At 41.0% G+C, this 21978-nt stretch overlaps 1 protein-coding gene across 3 annotated transcripts; it reads left to right on the forward strand.

The window, feature by feature from the left end:
• The first annotated feature begins 345 nt into the window (after positions 1-345).
• Positions 346-12178, forward strand: LOC124093262 (membrane-spanning 4-domains subfamily A member 6B). 3 transcript variants are annotated; one of them, XM_046445662.2, is made up of 7 exons: positions 346-547; positions 1176-1323; positions 3083-3217; positions 4984-5040; positions 7934-8143; positions 9904-10005; positions 11593-12178. In XM_046445662.2, the coding sequence occupies exons 2-7, from the start codon at positions 1192-1194 to the stop codon at positions 11686-11688; spliced, it is 732 nt and encodes a 243-aa protein (XP_046301618.1). In that variant the 5' UTR covers positions 346-547; positions 1176-1191; the 3' UTR covers positions 11689-12178. The 3 variants fall into 3 exon arrangements, with proteins under 3 accessions (XP_046301618.1, XP_058435572.1, XP_046301617.1); XM_046445661.2 differs by having other exon boundaries at positions 349-547; positions 1176-1338; XM_058579589.1 differs by lacking the exons at positions 9904-10005; positions 11593-12178 and adding an exon at positions 9728-9823 and having other exon boundaries at positions 347-547; positions 1176-1338.
• The last annotated feature ends 9800 nt before the right edge of the window (positions 12179-21978 follow it).

Below are 21978 nucleotides of genomic sequence, written 5' to 3' on the forward strand. Positions count from 1 at the left end.
AATCTCCTCTATAAAAGGTTACTGTTCCCCCAGGCAGTTAGAATCTCAGCCTCTTGGGCGTAATGTGCACTATGAAGTCTCCTTTGCTAGTAAAGCAATAAAATTTCTTTTTCCTTTTTCTCAAAATCTTATCCTTCTTATTGGATCAGCATCAGGGACAAGGACCCAACTTTTGGTATGGATTAGGAAAAAATGCAACTTCAAGAACATAGACCTGTCTAACAGTGTGGAGCTGGTAAGTATTCAAGGGGCAATTCACACAGAAAGCTCTGTGACGCCTACCGACTCCCAATGTTGGTAATTCAATTAGTGATTTTTCTGAAGTTACTAGAAGTTCACAAGTCAGAAAGTGCAGACACATTTCACAAATCTCCGCGCTGCAAGCATCACATCCTGTGCAGCTGTAAACGCTGGGCTCAGGAAGGGCTGGTGACTTTCAGAAGGCGACAAGTAGGAACTGTAGATCAGACTTGGAGAACCCGGAGTTACCACGTCCTGGGGGTTTCTGAGAGTCAGCTGGGACCACGGCACTGGTCCTTGGGCACAGGTAGGCAATGCAGGAAGACTCTTCTCAACCCAGCGCTCTTGCTGTGACATTATGGGCACAGGGGATTTTAACTCTTTCTGCTATTTTCTGACTGCATGATCTTGGTGAGGCACTTAGCTGAGGTCACATGATAAATGGAAGCCGAGCATTTTTCTCTTCAAATGCCATCAGGCCATTGGCAACTTGTGCAACCCATGGGCAAGGAATGGCATAGAGGTAGAAGGCTGAATCCTAATAAATCATGACTGGCAGGGTAGATTGGGGTTGAAATTCATCACACAGCGAGCGATGCAGTTGTTGTTGGTAGGACTAGGGGAAAGGGACATGGCTACATATTGAATGCTTTCTGGGAACATTTGCTTCTGAACATGGGGACCTCTCTCATGATTCGTGCTCATGCCTTCCTTGACGTGTTGATTCTGTACAATCAGTGTCAAACACAACAGGAAAACCCTTAGGAAACCAAGGCTTTGTGTTTTCACTGCTCAGTACTATCAGTTTCTTTCCCTAAAAAAAAAGGGGAGGGGGGGTCCAAGTCTGGACAAAGGGGCAAGTCCTCTCCTATAGTTTTGGGAGACAGAACCTGGGAGTCCAGTGCTTGCAAGAGTTGCCTTGTTTTCTCTTCCAGTGTCAGCAGCACCATCATGATTTCACAACCTGTGCCCAGTGCAAATGTGGCTGTGCTCACGTCAAATGGCATCAACTTTCCCCAAACAGAGAATACAAGACCCACCCATAATAACCTGGACAACTTGAAGAAACGTCTAAAGGCAGAGGTCAAAGTCATTGGGGTAAAGCCAAGGAAGGACACATGGGAGTTGGGTGGTGGGTGGAGGAAAGAGACTGAGGGTCTTGGTACTAGAGATCCATTGTGAGTGTGGAGATTCACATCTTGCCGGAGGCATGACAGGCTGATCTGCAGACCAGTGCAAGTCACGTGGAGAGCTGTTTAAACCTTCCCCAGGACTTTTCTCACAAGATTAAATCTGTGTTTTTCTTACTTGGAAAACCAGTAGTTGAATTTTGATTGCTTCAAAATTGTTTTTTGTATTTCTGAAGTGAAGTGTTTTTTTTTATATTTCTTTTATGAAACCTATTATAAAGAATTACACATTTTATATTTTTTCACCAATTGCATGCTTAATAATCACACTGACTTTTTGATTTAAATTTTTTTTAATTGTTGATGGAACTTTATTTTATTTGTTTCTATGTGGTCCTGAGAATCAAGCCCAGTGCTTCACACATGCTAGGCAAGCGCTGTTCCGTGATTTTTTTTTTTTTTTGGCCTTTGTTCATTTATTTATTTATTTATTTTTGCATTAGGATTCTTAATACACCATTATACAGTAATTTATCATATCTCTGATTATATATAAGGTATGTTGACACCAAATTCATATCTTCATACATGTATTTTATATAGTGATGAGAGTCTTTTTCTCTCACTGCAAATTACAATAAAAACACACTTCCTTTCCTTTCTCTCTCTCTCTCTTTTTTTTTTGTACTGGGGATTGAACTCAGGGGCATTTGACCACTGAACCATATCCCCAGCCCTATTGTGTATTTTATTTAGAGACAGGGTCTTACTGAGTTGCTTTGCACCTTGCTTTTGCGGAGGCTGGCTTTTAACTCACAATCCTCCTGTCTCAGCCTCCCGAGCCGCTTGGATTACAGGTTTGCATGACTGCACCTGGCTTCTCTGTTTCTTTTAAGAACAGGGATGATATTTACATTTGCTCCTCTCTCTCCTCTCCTCCATGATTTATTAAAGAAACAGTGGGATGAAGGGATGTTGGGAGGGAGCTATGCAGACCTGGGAGGAAACCAAGGAATCCATGTTTCTAGAGTTGTCTCTGCACTAGCATTATCTGAAGCAAGGTGCTGCTTCTGACCAGGTTTCAGACCCAGTGGGACCAATCGCCTAGCCTCAGAGATACATTCCTGTGGGTTCCCGTGAGAATCCTGTGACAGAAGGTTTGAAAAGCTTCCTAGTAAATGTCGATAGAACTGTGAGTCTCTGAGGTGAAGATGGACCTCAAGGAGGCAAACTACCTCTTAAAACATAGGTTCCGGAACCCCAGGATAGGACCCAAGACACCACAGAGCTGTCCAGAGATCCAGGCTCCATGGTGTGGCCATCGGGGGTCTGGAGATGTGAGATGGGGCTTCCACATTTTCAGCGCTCATGTGAGAGCAAGGACTTTTAGATGTCCCCTGTTCCCCGCAAGAGGCAGAAGGAAAGTTACTAGCTATGGACTCCAACAGCTCAGCCCTTGCCATGAGCTGGGAGTAAAGGTCCTAAACAGACCAGGGCTTGGGAGGCAGAAGTGCCCTCAGGACAGTGGTCCCCTGGTAGAGCGGCACCCCTTCCCAAAAGAATTTTCGGATTTCTCACTCCAGAGCTTTAGCCGTGACAGCGTGCTCACTGGGATCTCGTAGAAGGTGAAGATGTGCGGGTAGCACAGGTCGAAGTGGATTTGTCTTCATCCAGGCTGGCTTAATCTTCGACCTGCTTTCCTTTTTCTACAGACGATCCAGATCATGTGTGGTGTGATGGTGTTGAGCCTGGGGATCATTTTGGCATCTGCTCCCTTCTCTCAACATTTTAGCTGGGTGTACTCCGCCCTGTTAAAATCTGGTTATCCATTCATAGGAGGCTTGCTTGTAAGTAGAGTTCCGCAGGAGGGCGGGTGGGGAGGGAGGGGTGAGGCCATACCCAGGGACCCTAACACCATACTCCTGTCCACTGGCCACCATTCTTCTGTCCATCACACTCAGTGGTTACAACCTATTCTCCTTGGTGTGTAGTCCAGGGAGAGCATCAGTATGCAGGAGGGCAGCAGTGGCTTTATTTGGGGTCAGTTTCTTATCTGGTTTAGATAAACGTTTCTTTTAAAGGTCACCTTATTTTTTCACCATAGTATCCTAAGCTATGTTGAGATTGGTGGCATCTTTCCAGGGTTAGGGGGGGAAAAATCATGAAGTATGTATGATAGAGGTGGGAAACGGCTTTCCATATAGGACAGTGAGCTCCAATGAAAGAGGCCACCCGCTCCCAGGAAAAAACACTGAGAGGCTTGTGGGCATTAGAGAGGAAGGGACACTTCCAGCTCATTGCTTCCACGGGGTGGGGGTGGGGGTGGGGGAGGGGGAGGGGGACGGAGTGTGTAATCTAGGCAGAGGTCTATACTTTCCGGATGGGACTGGAAACTTCTCTGAAACAGCACCACATCTGCGGTGTTGGGAGGAATTAATGGTTCTTTTCTCAGAAGGTGACTTTCTTCTAGATTGATGTGGGTTTGCCCTTCTCACAGCGAAGGTTTTATTTCCAATAGTCTCTTCCCACAGCTCGGGATCTATCACTCGCCTCTCCTGCCTTCATTTCTTTTATGTATCCAAAACTCACTTTTTTTCTTTGTCGGGTCCTTTTTCTTCTTCTTCTTCTTCTTCTTCTTATTCTTATTAACTGAAATCCACATTTTATTTGGATGTCACCAGTGTTTCCCAAGTGCCCTTCTTCCAAGGTCCATTCAAGGATATGACATTGCATTTGGTGAGTCTGTCTCCTTAGGTTCTTTGAGGCTTCCTCAGACTTTCCTTGCCCTTGATGAGTTTGATCTAGTTTTGAGAAGCCCCCCCCCCAGACAGGAATTTTGCACAATGTTCCTAAATTTGGATTTGTCTGATACTCTTCTCACGTGTTTAGATTAGGGTAATGAACTTCTAGAAGGTGACAGAAGTGACATACCATTCCCATTAGGTCACATGAAGAATGCCCACTACCAGGGTTATGTGACCAGTGAAGTTAACCTTGATCATGGGGCGGAGGTAGTGTTTTCTGGATTCCTCCAATGCTTCATTCCTTCTTTCTCTTCTCTTTAGAAGCCTGTCGCTAACCACAGTCCATGTGTGAAGAAGCAGAGGCATCTAGTTCCTTTACGTTTCTTAAGTCTTGACATTTATCTACCTAGGCAAACTGCTTAATGCCGTGACCACTGGAACCCCAGAGGTTCTTTTATTTTGTTTCCCTCTCCCGGCCCCCACCATTTTAAAAACGTCTTTCTGTTCGTCTCCTTAAATCTCTTACATCACAAAGACTCCAGAGAATGGAAATGATTTCTTCAATTTTTCTGAACAGTCTCCAAGGTTCCTGACATCTCGCCCCCTCCTTCGTTTGGTAGTCATTTATCAACAACGTGTTAGAAAGGTGATTTGATGTGATCAAGTAGGATTTGTCCCAGGGATGGAAGCGTGGCTGAACACAGGTGAATCACTGGGATGGCGTTAGGAAAAGAAGGACAAAGACCATGTGACCATCCCCCATTCTTTGGGTTTTACCCATGGGAGTTGTTCATCAACACCGATGGTGATGTTGTACCTTTTTTGTACCTAGAAACTGAAATGACATATTTTTCTTTCTTTCTGAGTAGTTTATCGTCTGTGGATCTCTATCAATCGTCACAGAGAAGATGTCAACAGAGGTTTTGGTGAGTGTGAAAACCATAATCCACCACTCAAGGATGTGAAATTTAGACCTCTACAGAATCAGTCTCTTTTCAACTTTGAAAAGTTGGAAACTAAGTTTCAGAGTCGTTGAGCTGGTTCCAGATTCTCCCAATTCCTGTCAAAGGCTCATTCACCCAACCACGGTGCCCTCAATTAGTCTGCCTTCAGGGGAGTGTATCTTATCCTACACTAGTACCCAGGAATCTCACACACACACAAAAAAAACTTCTGCTGATTTATAATGCTGTTTTATAGGTAAAAGGTGTTCAAATTTAGTTTTTCAGTGGTGAGGAAGCTGATAGCATTATAAAAAGGTGTTTTTTTGTGTGTGTGGGGGTGGATTCATCAATAATCCTATGTGTCAAAACCCTTGAGAAAACCCAGTCAAAAGGCTGCTGTTTGTGTCAGGAATTATCTCTCTTTCATCTATCTCACCTCAAAGTTGATACTTTTGTTGGGTTTGAGTATAAATTTGTGAGTCCGAGATGCTGTCTTTTGTATTGGCTAAGAAATCAACTTTACCTACCATTAACTCTTTCTGGGGGAAATCTGGACCGGAAGTTGCAGGAAGAAGAAAGCTGGATAATAGGGAGAAACATTCGAGATCTGTAAAGATTCACCTAGTCCTGGCTCAATCCCTCCAGGGGTTGGTGTGTGGCATCATGTGAATGCCATATAATGCAATTGCTCAGAAACTCAATTTGGAAGCTCCGACTCTACAAGTCTCCCCAAAGCAGCAAGGAAATGAGAGAGAACACTCTCAGGACAATGCCAGTATATCCCTGCCATCAGATATTAGAGATTAATGTCTGAAACTCCCACCTGGACCCCCAGCCAGGAGATCAGTGCTGTCTAACAGATCTTTCTGTGATCATGGGAATCCACTAGGTCTATGCCACAGGTGACTGTTGATAAGTTGACATGTGGCTAATGCAACTGTGCAGCTTAGTTTGAAATTTCATTTACTCTTACTTTAAATATAAGTAGGTCATGTGGCTAGTGACAATCATATTGAATAATAGTATAGGAGTAATGTCTCCAGACTTTCAAGAGGAAATGCATGGCACTCTTACCCTAAAGAACAAACCTGCAGTGAGGAGCAAGCAACTCAAGGACACAGGAGGTGGTCTTGGGGTGGTGTGAGCCTAATGCTTATAAGAAGCACTTAGCCTGTAGTGAATTTTAATCTTGTCACACATTCTATTAGCCCCTTTGAGGTTGAAGAAGGATGTTAGCCCAGGACAAATCTAGGTTATTCTTAAACATATATATTCTAGAGGCTGAGGCAGGAGGATTGCAATTTCAGGATATTCCTTGGCAATTGAGTGAAACCCTGTCTCAAAATTAAAAGGGTTGGGGTTCAACTCAGTGAGGGAGCATCCCTGAGTTTGATCCTTAGTATTACAAAAAAAAAAATGAAATTGAAAAGAAGTGTACTCTAGACACCAGGACTGTGACAGTCAATCAGGAAGTCCAGGAGTATGCACTGCAGTTGTTATATTGGGAAATAGCCCCCCCCCCAATATCAATTGTGCGTGGTCTGTGTGATCTACATGTAAGAAGAGTGGGCTACATGCAATTCCATAACACTTAGTGCAAGGCTGTTGGCCTGCCCTGAAACTTCCCTACGTAGAGTCACAACTTTCAGAACGGTATTAGCTCAGTTCTCTTCTTCTGTGAGTTGGAGAATAAAGGAAGCCACTTCAGAGATCAGCTTTATTTATTCTTCTTACATCTTGAATGTAAAGATGAGACCCAGTGTGGGGAGGGAAAAGGAGGACCTGAGGACTCAAGGACACGGACAGGTTGAGGCAAGCCTCTACTGTGACCTCAGTGTCCGACATCTAGTCCAGGCCTTCCTCTTCTACCTCACATGGGGCCTGTGTCTAGACCTCTGCCTGCAGCCATCCATAGGTGGCTCCGGCCTTGACCAATCACATGCCTGCCCAGGCTTCAAGGCCTGCCTGCGACTGAGAACCACATCGCACGGCTCAGGGTTGGCTGGGTGTGCTGTTGCAGGTGGTGTGCAAGGAGTAGTGAACTGCTCACCACCTCTCCTGTGTGGCTGATGCTTCCATGGTGGGTGGGGCAGGTAGTCAACTTGCTGTTACTAAAGCACACACCTGAGATAAATCATCATCATCAACAACAAAATAGAGGAATGGGATGTTTGGGTTCATGGTTTTGGAGGTTTCGGTGTGTGGCTGGGTGAATCCATTGCTTTGTCAGGTAAGGCAGCACTTCATGGTGGCCAGCATGTGGTAGAGAAACCCATTCACCTTGTGGCAGCTGAGAAGGAGAGAGAGAGAGAGAGGAAGGACCAGCATCCCAATATCCCCTTCAAGGGGCTTCATCTGATGACCTAAGACTCGGCCCCCACTAGTACCACCTTTTAAAGTTCCCACCCCCTTGCAACAGTGCCAAGTTGGAGACTAAGTTTTGCACGTGTCGGGCTTTGGGAGACACTGAACATGCAGACTGCACTTGAATCAGTTGAAGGATATGGAAACAATATCTGGAGCCCTAATACCTCTGTTTTTGGCCCTATAGTCTTAAGGCTTTTGTAGACAGTCTCATGGGGCCCTGCTGTCAGTGCAGGGCAAATCTTTTAGAGGGGACAATTTCCTGCCACAGCACCGAGGTCGTCTCTGGGGTTGGGGGAGATTTCCTTTACTCATTTAGTGAGCTACGATTTACCTTCCAGGTTCAGAGATGTTTTTCCCAGGCACTAGCGGGGACAAACGGAAATAAGTGATTAATATTAGACCTCCCAAGGGGGACAAATGAAATAAATGATTGCAGTAATCTGGCAAAAAGATGGAAGAAACATCTGTTGCTCGCAAGTGTGATCTTTACTCAGCCTTTCTCTTTCAGGTTAATAGCAGCCTGATCACAAACATTCTGAGTGCTCTGTGTGCCCTGGTGGGTTTCTTTATCATCGCTGTCAATCTAGCTGCTTTGGGTCCTGCCTCAGAGGAGTGCGTGTTGAAGCAACAAGCTAAGCCAACCACTTTTTTTGGGTATTACTATCCCCATAATGGAGAGAACTACAGGGGCTGCTACCCAGCCAAAGCCAGTCTAGCTGTAAGTATCTCTAAATTGGGTGCTCTAATACTATGAGTTTTTAAAAAGCCCTTCTTTCTTCTTTGGAAAAACTCTGTATTCTCTCTGGTTTGGGGGAAACGAGGGATGGTCAAGACTAGGTGAAGGAGGGGAACTGCAAAGAATGAGATTAAAAGGTTAGACTAGGGGTTACATGCTAATAGGGAGGAATTGAAGAGTATGTGTCCCATAAGGTTGGTGATGAAAAACTAGACTTTATCACCGGTAGAGATTCTTACTAATCAAACAAATCAACTTTTGAGGTGCAAAGTATGAATTTGTCTAGCCAAGAACTTGGTACCTGGGAGAGGTGACTTACGAAAGGCAAACAGAAGAGAGAATAGGTAACCAGGACATGCCAGAGAGGAGACCTGGCCTGAGTGTACGGCAAGGGTTAAAATGGTCTGATGGATACCAGGCTCAGCACCGAAAAATAGAATAAGAAGAAAGGGGTCTGAAGAGCAGGGCTTTTCCTCTTTTCCAAGATCATAGTGATGAGAGACACTGATTCTGTAGGTTGGCAAATCATTGCCGTTCTTGTTACGACTTAGATTGGATTTATTAAATTGGGAGATAAGAAATCTTAGGAGATGAGGATGGTTAACTGATAATAATTCTAAGGGAACTCTGTCTTATTGAGTGAACTAAAGCAATTAAGTTTGACTAACAAAAATATTGTGTCTTAAGTGGGACAGCAACATCCTGAGAAAAAAGTAGGCAACATGACACAAAAAGAGAGGCCGCGGAATGCTCATTGTGCTGAGATGATAGAGGTCAAAGACACAGGGGGAGGACGGACAGATAGGAAGATCTGGTGGAACTATGTCTGTACCTTGCTCCTTAAGGAGCGGACTGCAGGTGCTTCTCTCCTGGTTAGTGACATTACAGTGAGAAAAAAAGTACATGCAATTGAAATGGATAGAAATTGGCATAAATTAACATCAGCACAGCTAAGCTAATCTTGGGGGAAATTCTGGAGTGCTTAGGAGGAAATTGAGTAGTGGATAAAGTATAAATTCATGATGGGATAATTTTACATTGTAAGTAAGAGAGACTGAGTCGAGCTTGTTGGCTAGGACAGTGTCAAGTAAGGCACGTCTCTCTCTCCTTGTGTGTAATTGAGCTGGAGGACACCCCATCACATTCTCTCCCTTACTCTCAAGTGACCTGCCTGAAGGATACCTTGCCCCTGGACCACCTTTTGGAGATGGCTTGTGTTACTTTGCTGCCTTGATGGTTATTTTCTAATTCTTCTAATCACCAAAAAAGACTAAGGGAAAACATCCACATTTTTCAGGTATTTGGAAGGGTTAGTCAGTACTACATTTTACAAAGAACTTGCACAGTCCAAAACCTCATTGATCCTAACAAACCTCTGAGAAAGAAATTGTGCACACTTGATAAAGAAGGAAACAGAAGTTAGAGAAGCAGGGAGAATGGTCTAGGCTCATACCAAGCAGTACAGGCGAGGCTGGAGTGGGAGCTGTAGGTTCTCAGGCCCGGGAGCAGTTTTGCCACTCTGCTCTCTCAATGAGTGAACAGTGCAATTAACCTGTGTCCCCGCAGGTAAGAATCCAGGTGTACAGGTGGGGCCAACTCCGCATCTCCCCTCTTCATCTAGAGGGAGTTCATGAACAGAGAGATTGAATTAGGTGGTCCTCATCTCTACAGTCACCTCCCACCCGGGCATGAAGGCTGCGGTGGACGCAGGCACCATCTCTCTCTTATCTGCTGGGTTTCAGGGAGTCCTGTCTGTGATGCTGATTGGCACCGTGTTGGAGGCCTGCCTGGCTGTGCTCATTTCTGTGCTGTGGTGGCTGCAGGCCCACTCTGATGTCCCTGGGGTGAGTGTGCTGGCGGCCTCCTGTCGTCGTGCCTGGGGTTTTTCTGGGAAGTGTTGAGCAATGTTTCCAAGAGTCACAGAAGGAGGAAGCCGGCAGGCACAAGAGGCACGTGCGGCATGGTTTTGCTGGTAATGAGGAAAGCAGATGACCAGGACTGGCTGGCAGCTGAGGCTTCCCCGCTCTGGAGAGTCCGCCCTGAAAAGTCCCAGGGCCGAGTCCTCCTGGTTTGCAAACAGAACAACCACACCAAGGCTCTGTGAAGCTGAACGCCTGTCCTGGTGCAATGCTCCGTTGGTGGCTGTGCTCAGGACACTAGGACCTGGCTGCCGCCCTTGCTAGCAGGAACTCTTCCCGCCGTAATGACTGGTCTTTATAACAGTCCTTTTTTTTAAATTTTTTTTTATTGGTTGTTCAAAACATTACAAAGCTCATGACATATCATCTTTCATACATTTGATTCAAGTGGGTTATGAACTCCCATTTTTACCCCAAATACAAGTTGCATAATCACATCGGTTACACATCCACATTTTTACATGATGCCATATTAGTGACTGTTGTATTCTGCTACCTTTCCTATCCCCTACTATCCCCCCTCCCCTTCCCTCCCATCTTCCCTCTCTACCCCATCTGTTGTTATTCAATTCTCTCCCTTGTTTTTTTTTCCCCCTTTCCCCCTTTCCCCTCACAAACTCTTATATGTAATTTTGTGTAACAATGAGGGTCTCCTTCCATTTCCATACAGTTTCCCTTCTCTCTCCCTTTCCCTCCCACCACTCGTCTCTGTTTAATGTTAGTCTTTTCCTCATGCTCTTCCTCCCTGCCCTGTTCTTAGTTGCTCTCCTTATATCAAAGAAGACATTTGCCATTTGTTTTTTAGGGATTGGCTAGCTTCACTTAGCATAATCTGCTCTAATGCCATCCATTTCCCTGCAAATTCCATGATTTTGTCGTTTTTTAGTGCTGCGTAATACTCCATTGTGTATAAATGCCACATTTTTTTTATCCATTCATCTATTGAAGGGCATCTAGGTTGATTCCAGAGTCTAGCTATTATGAATTGTGCTGCTATCAGTCTTGACTTGGGAAAAGGCACTTAGAACTGGGTCTGTCTCTAATTGCCCTCCTTTTCCTTCTCATCATCTTAATGTTATTTCTCCTTCAAAAGATCTTAAAGAAATACTGTTAAATCAAATTGCATGGGACAGTATTCTGCCACCCGTACAAATTCACAGCTTCATTTAACTGAATTTTTTAAAAAATAATTTATCCAAAATTAATTGTTTTAATTATTTTGCTTACAAATAGTAGAATGCTTGATGGGTGAATAGCAATTATTTGGAGGACTTAATGATGTACTATATTCATTCTGGAATGGCAAAAGTTCTATGTAAAAGTTTCAAGGGAATGCTATCTATCTGTACACACATATAGACTTATATACATGTATATGTACATGTATAATATATATGTATATATATTCATGTTCATATTCTCATATATACAGATAATATATACATAGTTATATGTATATGTTCAGTTGAACCTGTGTGAAGACGGAAACCTAACATATCCTCTTTCTTCTAGAGTGTGTTATTCCTGCCTCATAGTAACAGGAATAAATTCAACATGGCCCCAAAGGAGCTTTGTAACCCTGCATATGAGGAAATGATGACTTCTTAAAGAACAAAGAAGAGGAAAATATTCAGCAGAAATTGGTCTTCATGATAATAAATAATAATAATAATAAACCCATCATAGAACAGAAAAGTTTTGGTTCCCTAAAATGTAGACTTTTTATGCAATGAGTATTACAAAACTTGTTGAACGTATGTGTCCCCTGATGCTCTCTTGATTTGCCGGACATCGTCGGCTTCAGCAAAAGCACAGGTCTGGAAAACCGCTTAATAGACTGGCCAAAAAGTCCCAGACATTTCCCAGAAAACTAGGTACAATGTTTCAGTGGATCTTAGTGAAGCCGAGGAGACAACTTTTTCCTGCACCCCTTTACAGGAGTTATCTGATTGGTTGTAGATTTGGTCTCTCTTAGAGGTGGCATTAATTGTTCACCTCATGTATTTCACTTGTTAGTGCATGGAGACAAGTTCATGTGATGGCATCTCAGAGACTGTAAAAGTAGTTGGCTTCAAAATAAAGTCTTTGTGTGACTGCACATTTTATTTCAAAAGTCATTGTGTTATTTTTCCTTCAAGGGCCGAGTTAACAATGATCTATACAAACCTAAATGTGAAGCCTCTTTCCCTTTCATCAAATATTCAAACAAATGAAGCACGGGAGTCTAACCGGGAATATTTATCTGTTATTAAGCGACAAACAACTTATATTTTTTTCTAATAAAAAGAAACAATTATTAAATTGTACATATTAGGCCTCTGCACTGGCAAATAAGCATAAACATGCATGTGCACATACACGCACGTGCGCACGCACACACACCCACCCACACACTTTTATTACTTTACCTATTGCAATTTCTATCTCTAAAGTTAGAGGATAAATGATAAATACTTACATTAGGTTGAATTTGAGTGAACATTCTATGTTTAGCAACACTATTTTGGGATCCAGAAGGTATGTCTGATTCCAAGATTACCAAGGTGAATAATATTCCGTTCTTAGCTTCAAGAAATGTATAGTTAAATAAGGAGAGTGGAGGTAACAATAAAATAGGATTATATTGTACAGGGTGTTAAATTATATTTATTATATTTGAGCACAGAATGAAGAATACCTTCTTCTGCCTACAAGAATGTAGAAGATAAAAGGGAGAGAGGAGATAAATAATGTGTGTGTGTGTGTGTGTGTGTGTGAGAGAGAGAGAGAAACCTTCCTTGAGAACTTCTCACCCCTCCCACCCACCCCACCCTGGATGTCAATCATATGGTGCCACCTTCCTGCCTCAGAATCACCTAGAATGCACAGTTGATGTATCAATCTACTGTATTGTCACTCTAGCTTCACACCTCACTGCTGGGCATCAATTTTTTCAAATCAGGGGGGAGGAGACATCTCTCCAGGCTCTACAGAATTAAAAGAAATTAAAAGAAAAAGATTATTAGGGAATAAAATGAACAACTTTATGCCAACGATTTTCACAATTTGATGACATGGGTGGGTGGGTGGGGGCAGTAGAAATCATAGGAAGACATAAATTAACAAGAGTTACCCAAAAGGATTTAGAAAGCAAAACGAGAATTTAAAAATATGAATGATTCTGTAACAAGTGAAAAATGGAAATAGTATTAAAAAACCTTCCCTTCAAGTAAACCTCTTATCCAAATAGCTTCACAGGTGAATTAAATTAAATATTTAAAGAAAAACACTAACCCTTTGTAAACTTATTCACAACAGAGAGGAAATGGGAACACTCCCAACTTGTTCCATGAGGTTAGTACCCTGGTGTCAAACTTAAACAAAAATATCAGAAGGAAAGAAAGCAAAGGTGAAATATGCTTCCTCACTGGCCTGCTATATACTTCTGAGGTCACTACAGTCATATGAGATGACATTCTGGTGTTGCCTCTTTTATTATAGTGTCAACCATAACTTGGGCAAGGGACATGCTGTTTGGAATCATGCAATTGTCTTCACGTAGCCCATCTGATAGCCTATCATTTACAGCTTTCCTATGACTCTAGTAGGCTGTGAATATTTATATCACAAGGAGGTAAATCAGAAAATTTGCTATTTTCTGAGCATGTATAATTCACCTTTCCTTTAATCTATTCTCATAAATCCTCAGGATCCATTACAACATTTTAACTCCTATAGACCATTTTAGTTGCCCAGGTTGCTTTGGTTGGAGCTCCACCTGCTGGCCAGAAGAAGAAAAGCTTACTTCTGCTTTTGCTGAGCCAAACACTAGAAATAAATTTTAGTGGATTTGCTGTATTTGTTTGTTTTATAGTTCTCTTCCCATACATTTTGCTATATCCTGAGACTGCTTTGATTATGTTCATGTTATTCTGGGATGTTTTTCTATCAGTAACTGATTCCAAAGCTTTGCTTCTTTAAGCCAAAGGCACGCAGTTATTACCCTCTATTAGCAGTTTGTTTCCACTTTATTTATCAGAATCACCTTTTTTTTTTAAACTTATAGGCAATTCTTAGCAATACTTTTAGCTAAAATTGCTTCTGTGTATTTGATGTAATGTCTCTTCTGATACATTTACCTCTAACAGTGGTTGATAGGCTTCAGTTTCTAAAGAAGACTCCCAGGACCATTAGGACAGTGTTTGCAAATCCATGGGATATCATGGGAATAGGAGGCAGCGTGCCAACAGCATTGGAATTAAGATTTGCATCCGGGTTAAACACTGCCTTGCAGCAAGAGGCACGGAGCCCGGGCTTGAGCTCCAAGGGCCCTCACTTTGTCTCTGTGATGCATGTTCTGTTTTTGGTAAGAAGTCCTAATAGAACGCCTCAGAACCAGGAATCCCCCAGACACTGTACTAGTTAGGGCTTCTTATACCTGATTTGGGCATATGTATTGGCATATAATGGGTCCTGATAGCAGATCATTCTGTGCATCTCATTAAAGATCACATGCAAATCCCTAGTCTCATTGTTCTCATCGGTGATCACAGGCTGGCACAAACCTTTGAGCAACTCCACACACCCCTTGCTCCAAAGCAGCACCGTTCATCAGTATGCTCATGCAGTGACTGAGGGTCAGTGCCTTGGGGGAACTACAGCACAATAGCTTAGGACAATTTTAAGTCTGCTGAAATTTACCCTAATGACACAAGCTACATATATCAATAGAACAAAATCAAACAGATTGTGGTCAAATCATCTTTGCATCTGATTTCTGATATTTACCATTACAATTTTGAATTTTTTCTGTGTTGCTGCATCTATCAGTAGTTTTTTATTGTTTAGTAGTATTTCATAATATGAGCATTTTATAGTCTTTATCTTTTACCTGTTGATGGACATTTGAGCTGTTTTTTTTTTGCTATTATGAATAAAGTCACTATGAATATTAATGTGTAATCTTTTTGTTAATATACTGTATGTTCTTGTTTCTTGAATTATTACATGGAACAAGATGACATCACAAGATAAACATTTATTTAATATCTCAATAAATTATCAAACTATTTTTTCAGTGATTCTCATTTTGCATTACTACCAAACATGTAAGACAGTTCTATGTGTTCAACATCCTTACTAATCTTTGCTATTTTTAATTTTAGTCAGTCCAGTGCATGTGAATGGCACTTATTTTAATTTGCTTTTTTTTAATAAATAATGACATTGAGCATCTTCTCATATGGTTATTGGCCATTTGCATATATTCTGACTCTTTAAACAATGTTTGATTGTGTTTATGTGGCATATTTAAGTACGGATTCTCCCTCTCTCTCGCTACCTTTTGCAAAGTCCTTTTTATCTCTTTGTCTGTCTCCTATCAAAACATGCTTAGGGCTTATTGATTCTTGAATGTAAGGATTTATTTCTATCATAATTTCTAAAAATACTCAACCATGTATTTTAAAGTATTTTTTAAAATTCTGTAACCTCTCTGTTCTCTTTCAGGTACTACAATTTAATGTGTGTTAGATGCTTTTATCTCTCTTTCACAATTGAAAATATTTTGTTGCTGGATGGTGTTTTTACATAAAATATTAATTTTCAGCCACATTAGACTTCCATGAGTGAAGCCTAGAGATGAAATTTCTAAGTATTGAAAAATAACAGAAAACTGCAATCACATCTTTTTTTGTTAAAATAAAAAAAATACAATATTAGGGGTTTTGCACACAGTTGCAGAATTTTTTGACTATATTTTGTGTATTTTTTCTAAAACATATGCATTTATCTTTTCAAATTTTTCTCTAATGAGAATGTGTTGTTATACCCAGAAATAATACCATACATTCATTGAGCGATATGTCCAAGAAAGAGAAAATGGATCTGGGACGTTAGTCAAATATTGGCCTATGGAGTTTTAGTAGTGACAGTTACACCAAATTTAGGAGCTGCGTCCTTTCCATGATTATCTAAGAGACCATGTATGAAATGTTGAAATATATATCCTTTCAATGGATAAAGTTGAGTCACGTGACATTTGTGCGTATGTGTGGGTGTGTGTGTGCATGTGTGTGTGTGAAATCACAGCATGTTCATAATCAGTGTTTCTTCAATACATGTGAAGAAATAATTAAATAAAATAATTAAAATAAAATAATTAAAATAAAAGTAAATACCTCTAGAATGTGAAGAGAGCTCTTAGTAGGTTTGCCATTCAGAATTCCCATGACTCATATTTAGTTCTGTAGGATTCTCTTTATGGGTGATCACTAGAAGAAGGTTTGTGTTGGATTCAGCACCCTGTCTTAAGGGAATGTGCATATCTTGGCTAGGAAATGTATCCTTTCCCCAAATTTCCTCTGAAATTTGCCCCTGGGAGATCAGGACAAGAGCATTTTGCTACAACAGAGTGTGGAAACACCTCAGCCCTGGACTTACCTTCTCTTTGCTAGATCACGTGGTCCTCCAAACAAGGTGGCCAATGTGTGACTTTCATTTCACCCTCACTCCCTGGGCTCACTCAGGGTGTGAACCGCCATGGGGTCTGCTGATGCACGGCTGTTTACTGGGAAGGGGAGGAGGCATCTGAAACACTTCCCAGAATCATGAGTAATCACCAACTTCAATCTCTGCTTAGGTAGAGAATGGCCTAGAATAAATTCTTAGCGGTCAGATGGGAGAAGGGGTGAGAGAACACTGATCTTGTGATATAGTCACCAATCTATTTTCTAAAGATTCTTTTGTCACATAACTTCCATAGTGGGGTATGTGCTATTCATTCTCATATGTCTTTTTAAGTTAACTGATCTAAAATATATTGAACATGGACTGTGCTTATTTCGTTGTAAGATAAGGAAACAATGGCATTGCAAATATCCCCAAGAACTATAGGTCATAGTAAATAAATAAACGTTTCAATGGAAAAATTGTAATAGTTGAGTCAAAAGATTTAAAAAAAAAACAGGAATGGAAGTGTAATCTTGATACTAATTCAGTACCTAAAAACACTTCACACAATCCCTATTAATCATACACACAGAGACATTCATTTGCTCATGTATATATACACAGGTGCGTGGTGTGTGTATGTGTGTGTGTGTATGTGTGTGTAGTCTCCCAAATAGGCACATGTGTGTTCCACCACAGATTTTGCTAGTGGTAGCCACGTTATAACCCCGAATTCACTGTGCTGAGATTTTTGTTTCCATGTTCTGGGGACAAAAGCCATAGGAATGTGTCTCAGTGTATTTATGAATCCATCTCATATTTTTAATGGAATAGTCCTTTCTCCTATTACTTTTCAAAATTCTGTAGACACTGCACAGATTGTTGGCTATACAATATTTCACAAAAATCACTTAGAAATTTTACAAGATCACTCGGTATTTTACAAACGTTTCAGACATGGCTAAAATTGCCCTACCCCTCTCCCTAGGTTCTTGTGAACACACTGGCTGGGTGGGGTGTTTCAACAGGGACACTATTAACACTTGGGGATAGATATTGCTTTGTTGGGGGAGGTGTCTGTGTACTGCGGGATGTTTAGGAGCATCTCAATCCACTAGTTGCCAGTATTTCCTCCCAAATCCCTGTCTCCAGACATTGCCAAATGTTCCCTGGGAGGCAAAATTACTTCAAGTTGAGAACTGCTGAACTAGACTCAGCATTGCAGAGAGATATTTGCAGTTCAGACAAAAAAGAAAAGAATCCTCAGTGATAATGAGAATTCAGGTGGAATAACTGAGGATGCTATTGCTGTTGTTATTTGCAGGCTTTGGCTTGACTAGATTAGATTCTGAAGATCTTTAACAAGACTTATTGACTCCACCTAAAGCTGATGAATACTTAGCACTGCAAGGTATAGACTCTGTGAATGCCATCCATGAGACTCTGTTATAATATATTTTTACCACACAGATCATCACGATGGTAACCAAAGACAGGTTTATGGTAGGAATCTGCTACACATACCCTCTTCCTCATGCCTGTCACTAAATTTTACACATGCACACATGCATGTGCACATGATTAGTATGTAGCTGCTCTTTATTTTATGGTTGCCCAGATCAGGTCTCAAAAGAGGAACCTGGTAGTGTTCGTATTCCCTACATTCATAGATTTATTTTAATTAGGATTATCATCAGTTCTAGGAAAAAAATTAATACTTAGCTCTCATACAGGGCTTTTTGTGACCCTTTATTCCATCTTAGAAAGTTTGCTTTCTTTCTTGGCTGACAGTTCATTCAAGTTTGAAGTCTCTGCACAGGTAGTTTGGATGAGCACGGTCATGCCATCTGACACCAAGTCCAAGCCAGGTTCCTTAGCTAAATGCTTCCAGGTCTTCCCTGTTTTTTTCTCAAGGAGAATCTGAGAAAAGATGGTAGAATAAATACAAAATGTGTATCAACAAAGTATAACATAGGACTGACAGTAAAAAATGTGTATTCAACTACAACCTACGGCATCCCTGCTGGAGGAAGAGCAGCTATTCTGAAGCTGTTGAGACGGGAGGAAGGAGGGCTCTCTGCTGTAAAAGTTTACTCACTTGATGTGGTTCTTGGCTAAGCATGTTCCTGACTTTCTCAGGGGTGAGAACTAGAAACTAACTTTGCAACACACAGAGGTTGGACTTTGTTTTTGATAATGTATGTGTTCTTTAGTAAATATGGTTTACTAAAAAAGGTTCCTCTTTTGAGAACTAATCTGATTTGAACACCAGATGAATACATAAGATTATTTAGAGTTTGTGAGCAGTTATGCCATTGCCCTCTTAGGGACTATTTCTCAACCAAACAAGGCACTCTAATCTTTTGGGATATTTTCTAAATAGATTAAATAGATTTCTCTCTAAATCTAAATAGACAGAGAGTATCTAAAAAAGATTAATGCTTTGTTCTCAAACCATAACCTGTTGTCAACCTTGGTCATTTAGAAATACATTCTTTGAATGAAGTGTTAAAAAATAGAACAATAGTTCAATTAAAACACACCATTAGTCAAAGATTCCAGTTAAGATTTAGAGTGCTTTATTTGATTTTTCTGTACCTAAATTAGAACGTCTTTTCCATGTGAAAAATTACTATGTATAAAATAAAAATAAATGAAGGACTATTTCCAAATATCTAATATCCTAGAGGTCAAATGAGGGTTTCTTAAGAAATAATGACTTCTATTATTGAGTGCTTAGAAGTACTAAGAGATGTTCTGAGCCTTTTTAAACGACTAACTTGTTTAATCTTTACAACTTCTGTTTGAATTTGGTCCTGTTATTACCATCCTTTACCAGTCAGGAAAATGAATTCCAGCCAAGTTCCAGACTTTGCAAAAGGTTCACAGGGAGTGGACGGTGGGGGGACTGAGGGTGGGGTTGATGGGGAAAGATCTCTCAAGATAGATGGCTGAAACACAGTAGATAGCAAAAGTGAGCTCTCTGTCTCTTCTTTTAGAGGTCACCAAGGGCACTAACCCTATCAGATCAGAGCTCTACCCTGAGGACCTCTTTAAACTTAATTATCTCTTTACAGGTCCTCTTTCCCCACAGCCACGTTGAAGGTTAGGGCTTCAGCATCTAAATTTTGTGGGCGACACCATTGAGTTTTGAGCAGCATTCTTTCCCTGGGCCAAGCCTTGGTGTTTGCTTTGGACCTAAATTGTTAGCTCAGGTCATAGGTAATTTGCTCTAGTTCCTCTTAAAATAGGAGATGTAGGAGCATCGTTGTTGCTTTGTTTTGCTTTGAGCTGAGGAACTAAATGAAAATAGCAGCCATGGGTTGGAGAAGACCAAGGTCAAGGTGCGGTTCTAACACTTTTGCTACATATGTTTTGAGATTTATGAACATAACTCTGGCCTCTGTGGCCACAGTGCTAAATGCCTGTGGGCTCTGACTCATGCTGCAGTCTCTCCTACCTCTTCTGAATTGCAATGCTTCCATTTTTCTGCCTAGGGACCATCGTGGTCCTTCCTTGAAATTTACCTACATGGAGGATATTGTCCTGACCTAATTCCTTCATTTGTGTGAGCTGCAGGGTTACCCTAAACAATTCCAACATGGAAAGGCATTTTACATCTAGCTCAAGGGCCTAATGTTCCCTGAGTCTTCTGCCAGGACTTCCTCAAGACATGGTCTTCTTAATGCGGCCACGCCCAGCTTTCAAGTCACATTTTCTTCCTAGATCTCTTTCTACAAATCTGTAGTGATTTCTGTTATACCTAAACTTGGCTTCTTTTTAGAAAAGGGCACAATTTGAATTTACAGCAGTTAAACCAGCTCTTGAGTTGTGCTTCTCCTTCTCTATTTTAGGATGTGGAGACATTGCACAAGCCTCTGGGGCTCGGGGGTCCCTGCATCTACCCTCCTCTGGTTCTCCTCAGTGCAGAGAGCCCAGGCTGCTCATCTAGTGCTGCCTCCCTTGTTCTGGAACTTCCATTATCAATTTCAAGCTCTTTAATTCTTCAAAAGACACCCCCCAAAACTCCCTTGACCTGCAGGATAAAATAATTTTCTACTCTTTACAAACAACTACTATAGGGACTTTCTATTGGTTCTGTTTTTCTAGAAAATGCATCTTTTAAGACTCATGTGCACAACTCTGTCTTTATAGAAATACCTACTCACCTAGGGACCTTGTAAGGGCTATTGTAGGTTAAACTATCATCAGAGTGGAACCCTATATGTCCCCTCTGCAGGAGAGCTAAGGATAAATCCATCCACCATGCCCCTGCAAGAAGCTTCCATTGTGTGCATTATTCTGTGACCAAAAGTAGTTTTATTTCCCTCTTAATGACCTTGAATAAAGAATGAGTTATTGAAATTTGATGGTTATCTAATAAATGTCTCTTTTCTATTATCATTTTCCTAACCTATTAAAAATGGTAAAGTACAACAGAAGAAGTCAGTAAATATGATTTTGATAGAAGAGGTTTTCATCTGGTAGCTTCTTAGATTTCCCAAAAGTGAGCCTCAGAACGGAATGGCCATTCCAAATCATGGCAGGGCTGTTCCCCACCCCCAGGAAGAGCACGCTCTCATTTTTGGCAACTAGCTACTTACAGACAGCACAGTAACCACATTTATAGTAGTTTAACAAGCTCTAGAGTTGGCCTCTCCTTCCTTCACACATATAGGCTGGGGGCTGTGCTCATGCATATTCCCAATAGTGTGAGATCAGAAAGTCAGATTTAGTAAAGATAAGACCTACTGCTATAGGTCACACTGCTAGTAAGTTTGACCATAATTCAAACCCAGTCTTATTAAGGGGAAGCTTATTAAGGGGAACCTACTTACTCTCCATTCTTTGCAATATAGAACTGTATTTTTTCATAAGAAATAAAGAACACTCTTTTAAGCATTTTATGCAAATGAACTCTGAGATAACAGATTTAAGTTTATCATGTCACAAATACCCACCTTTGTTCTAACAATGATAGAGATCTGGTAATTTAGAGAAATAGTTAAAATCGGATTACCTGAAGAAAGCAAAACTAAAAATATACAATAAAGTACATAAAATAATGAGAAAAAAAATCTGGTGATAGGTATTTTTAGTCCTAATTATCATTTTTAGAAGTAAGTGGAAACTTTTTTCTCCTGGATTAGAGCATCCCCTCATATTTTATTACTGACTATCTGCAGCCTCTTTCTTCCTTTAACCTTGAGTGTTCTTCCTTAATCCACTAAGGGCCCCGGTGCTTGCTTTGTGTTAGACTTTCAGGATAGCAAGATTTATAAAAATGGAATCATAAATCACCTCTTGTTTTATGCTCTTCTTATGGAGCGTGGAGAATCATGCAGGCTGTCACATGCAGCTATGATCCATTAGTCCTCATGGCCCTGTAATGATCCTCATGTCTGTGTGTTGTCTGTATTTATTTTTTATCCAATATCCCATAGGTGGATGTTTGGATTATTTCCAATT

This window comes from Marmota monax, unplaced genomic scaffold (genome assembly GCF_021218885.2).
Source record: "Marmota monax isolate L192 unplaced genomic scaffold, Marmota_monax_Labrador192_F-V1.1 WCK01_AAM20220418_F8-fsc00038, whole genome shotgun sequence".
Taxonomy (NCBI): Eukaryota; Metazoa; Chordata; class Mammalia; order Rodentia; family Sciuridae; genus Marmota; species Marmota monax.

What these genes read in the sequence shown, in the direction of transcription:
- LOC124093262 (XM_046445661.2), top strand. Translation starts at nt 1,192, where the DNA reads ATGATTTCACAACCTGTGCCCAGTGCAAATGTGGCTGTGCTCACGTCA. An exon ending in AGATGTCAACAGAGGTTTTG is followed by an intron (nt 5,041 to 7,933) that starts GTGAGTGTGAAA and finishes TTTCTCTTTCAG; the next exon opens with GTTAATAGCAGCCTGATCAC. An exon ending in CAGCCAAAGCCAGTCTAGCT is followed by an intron (nt 8,144 to 9,903) that starts GTAAGTATCTCT and finishes GCTGGGTTTCAG; the next exon opens with GGAGTCCTGTCTGTGATGCT.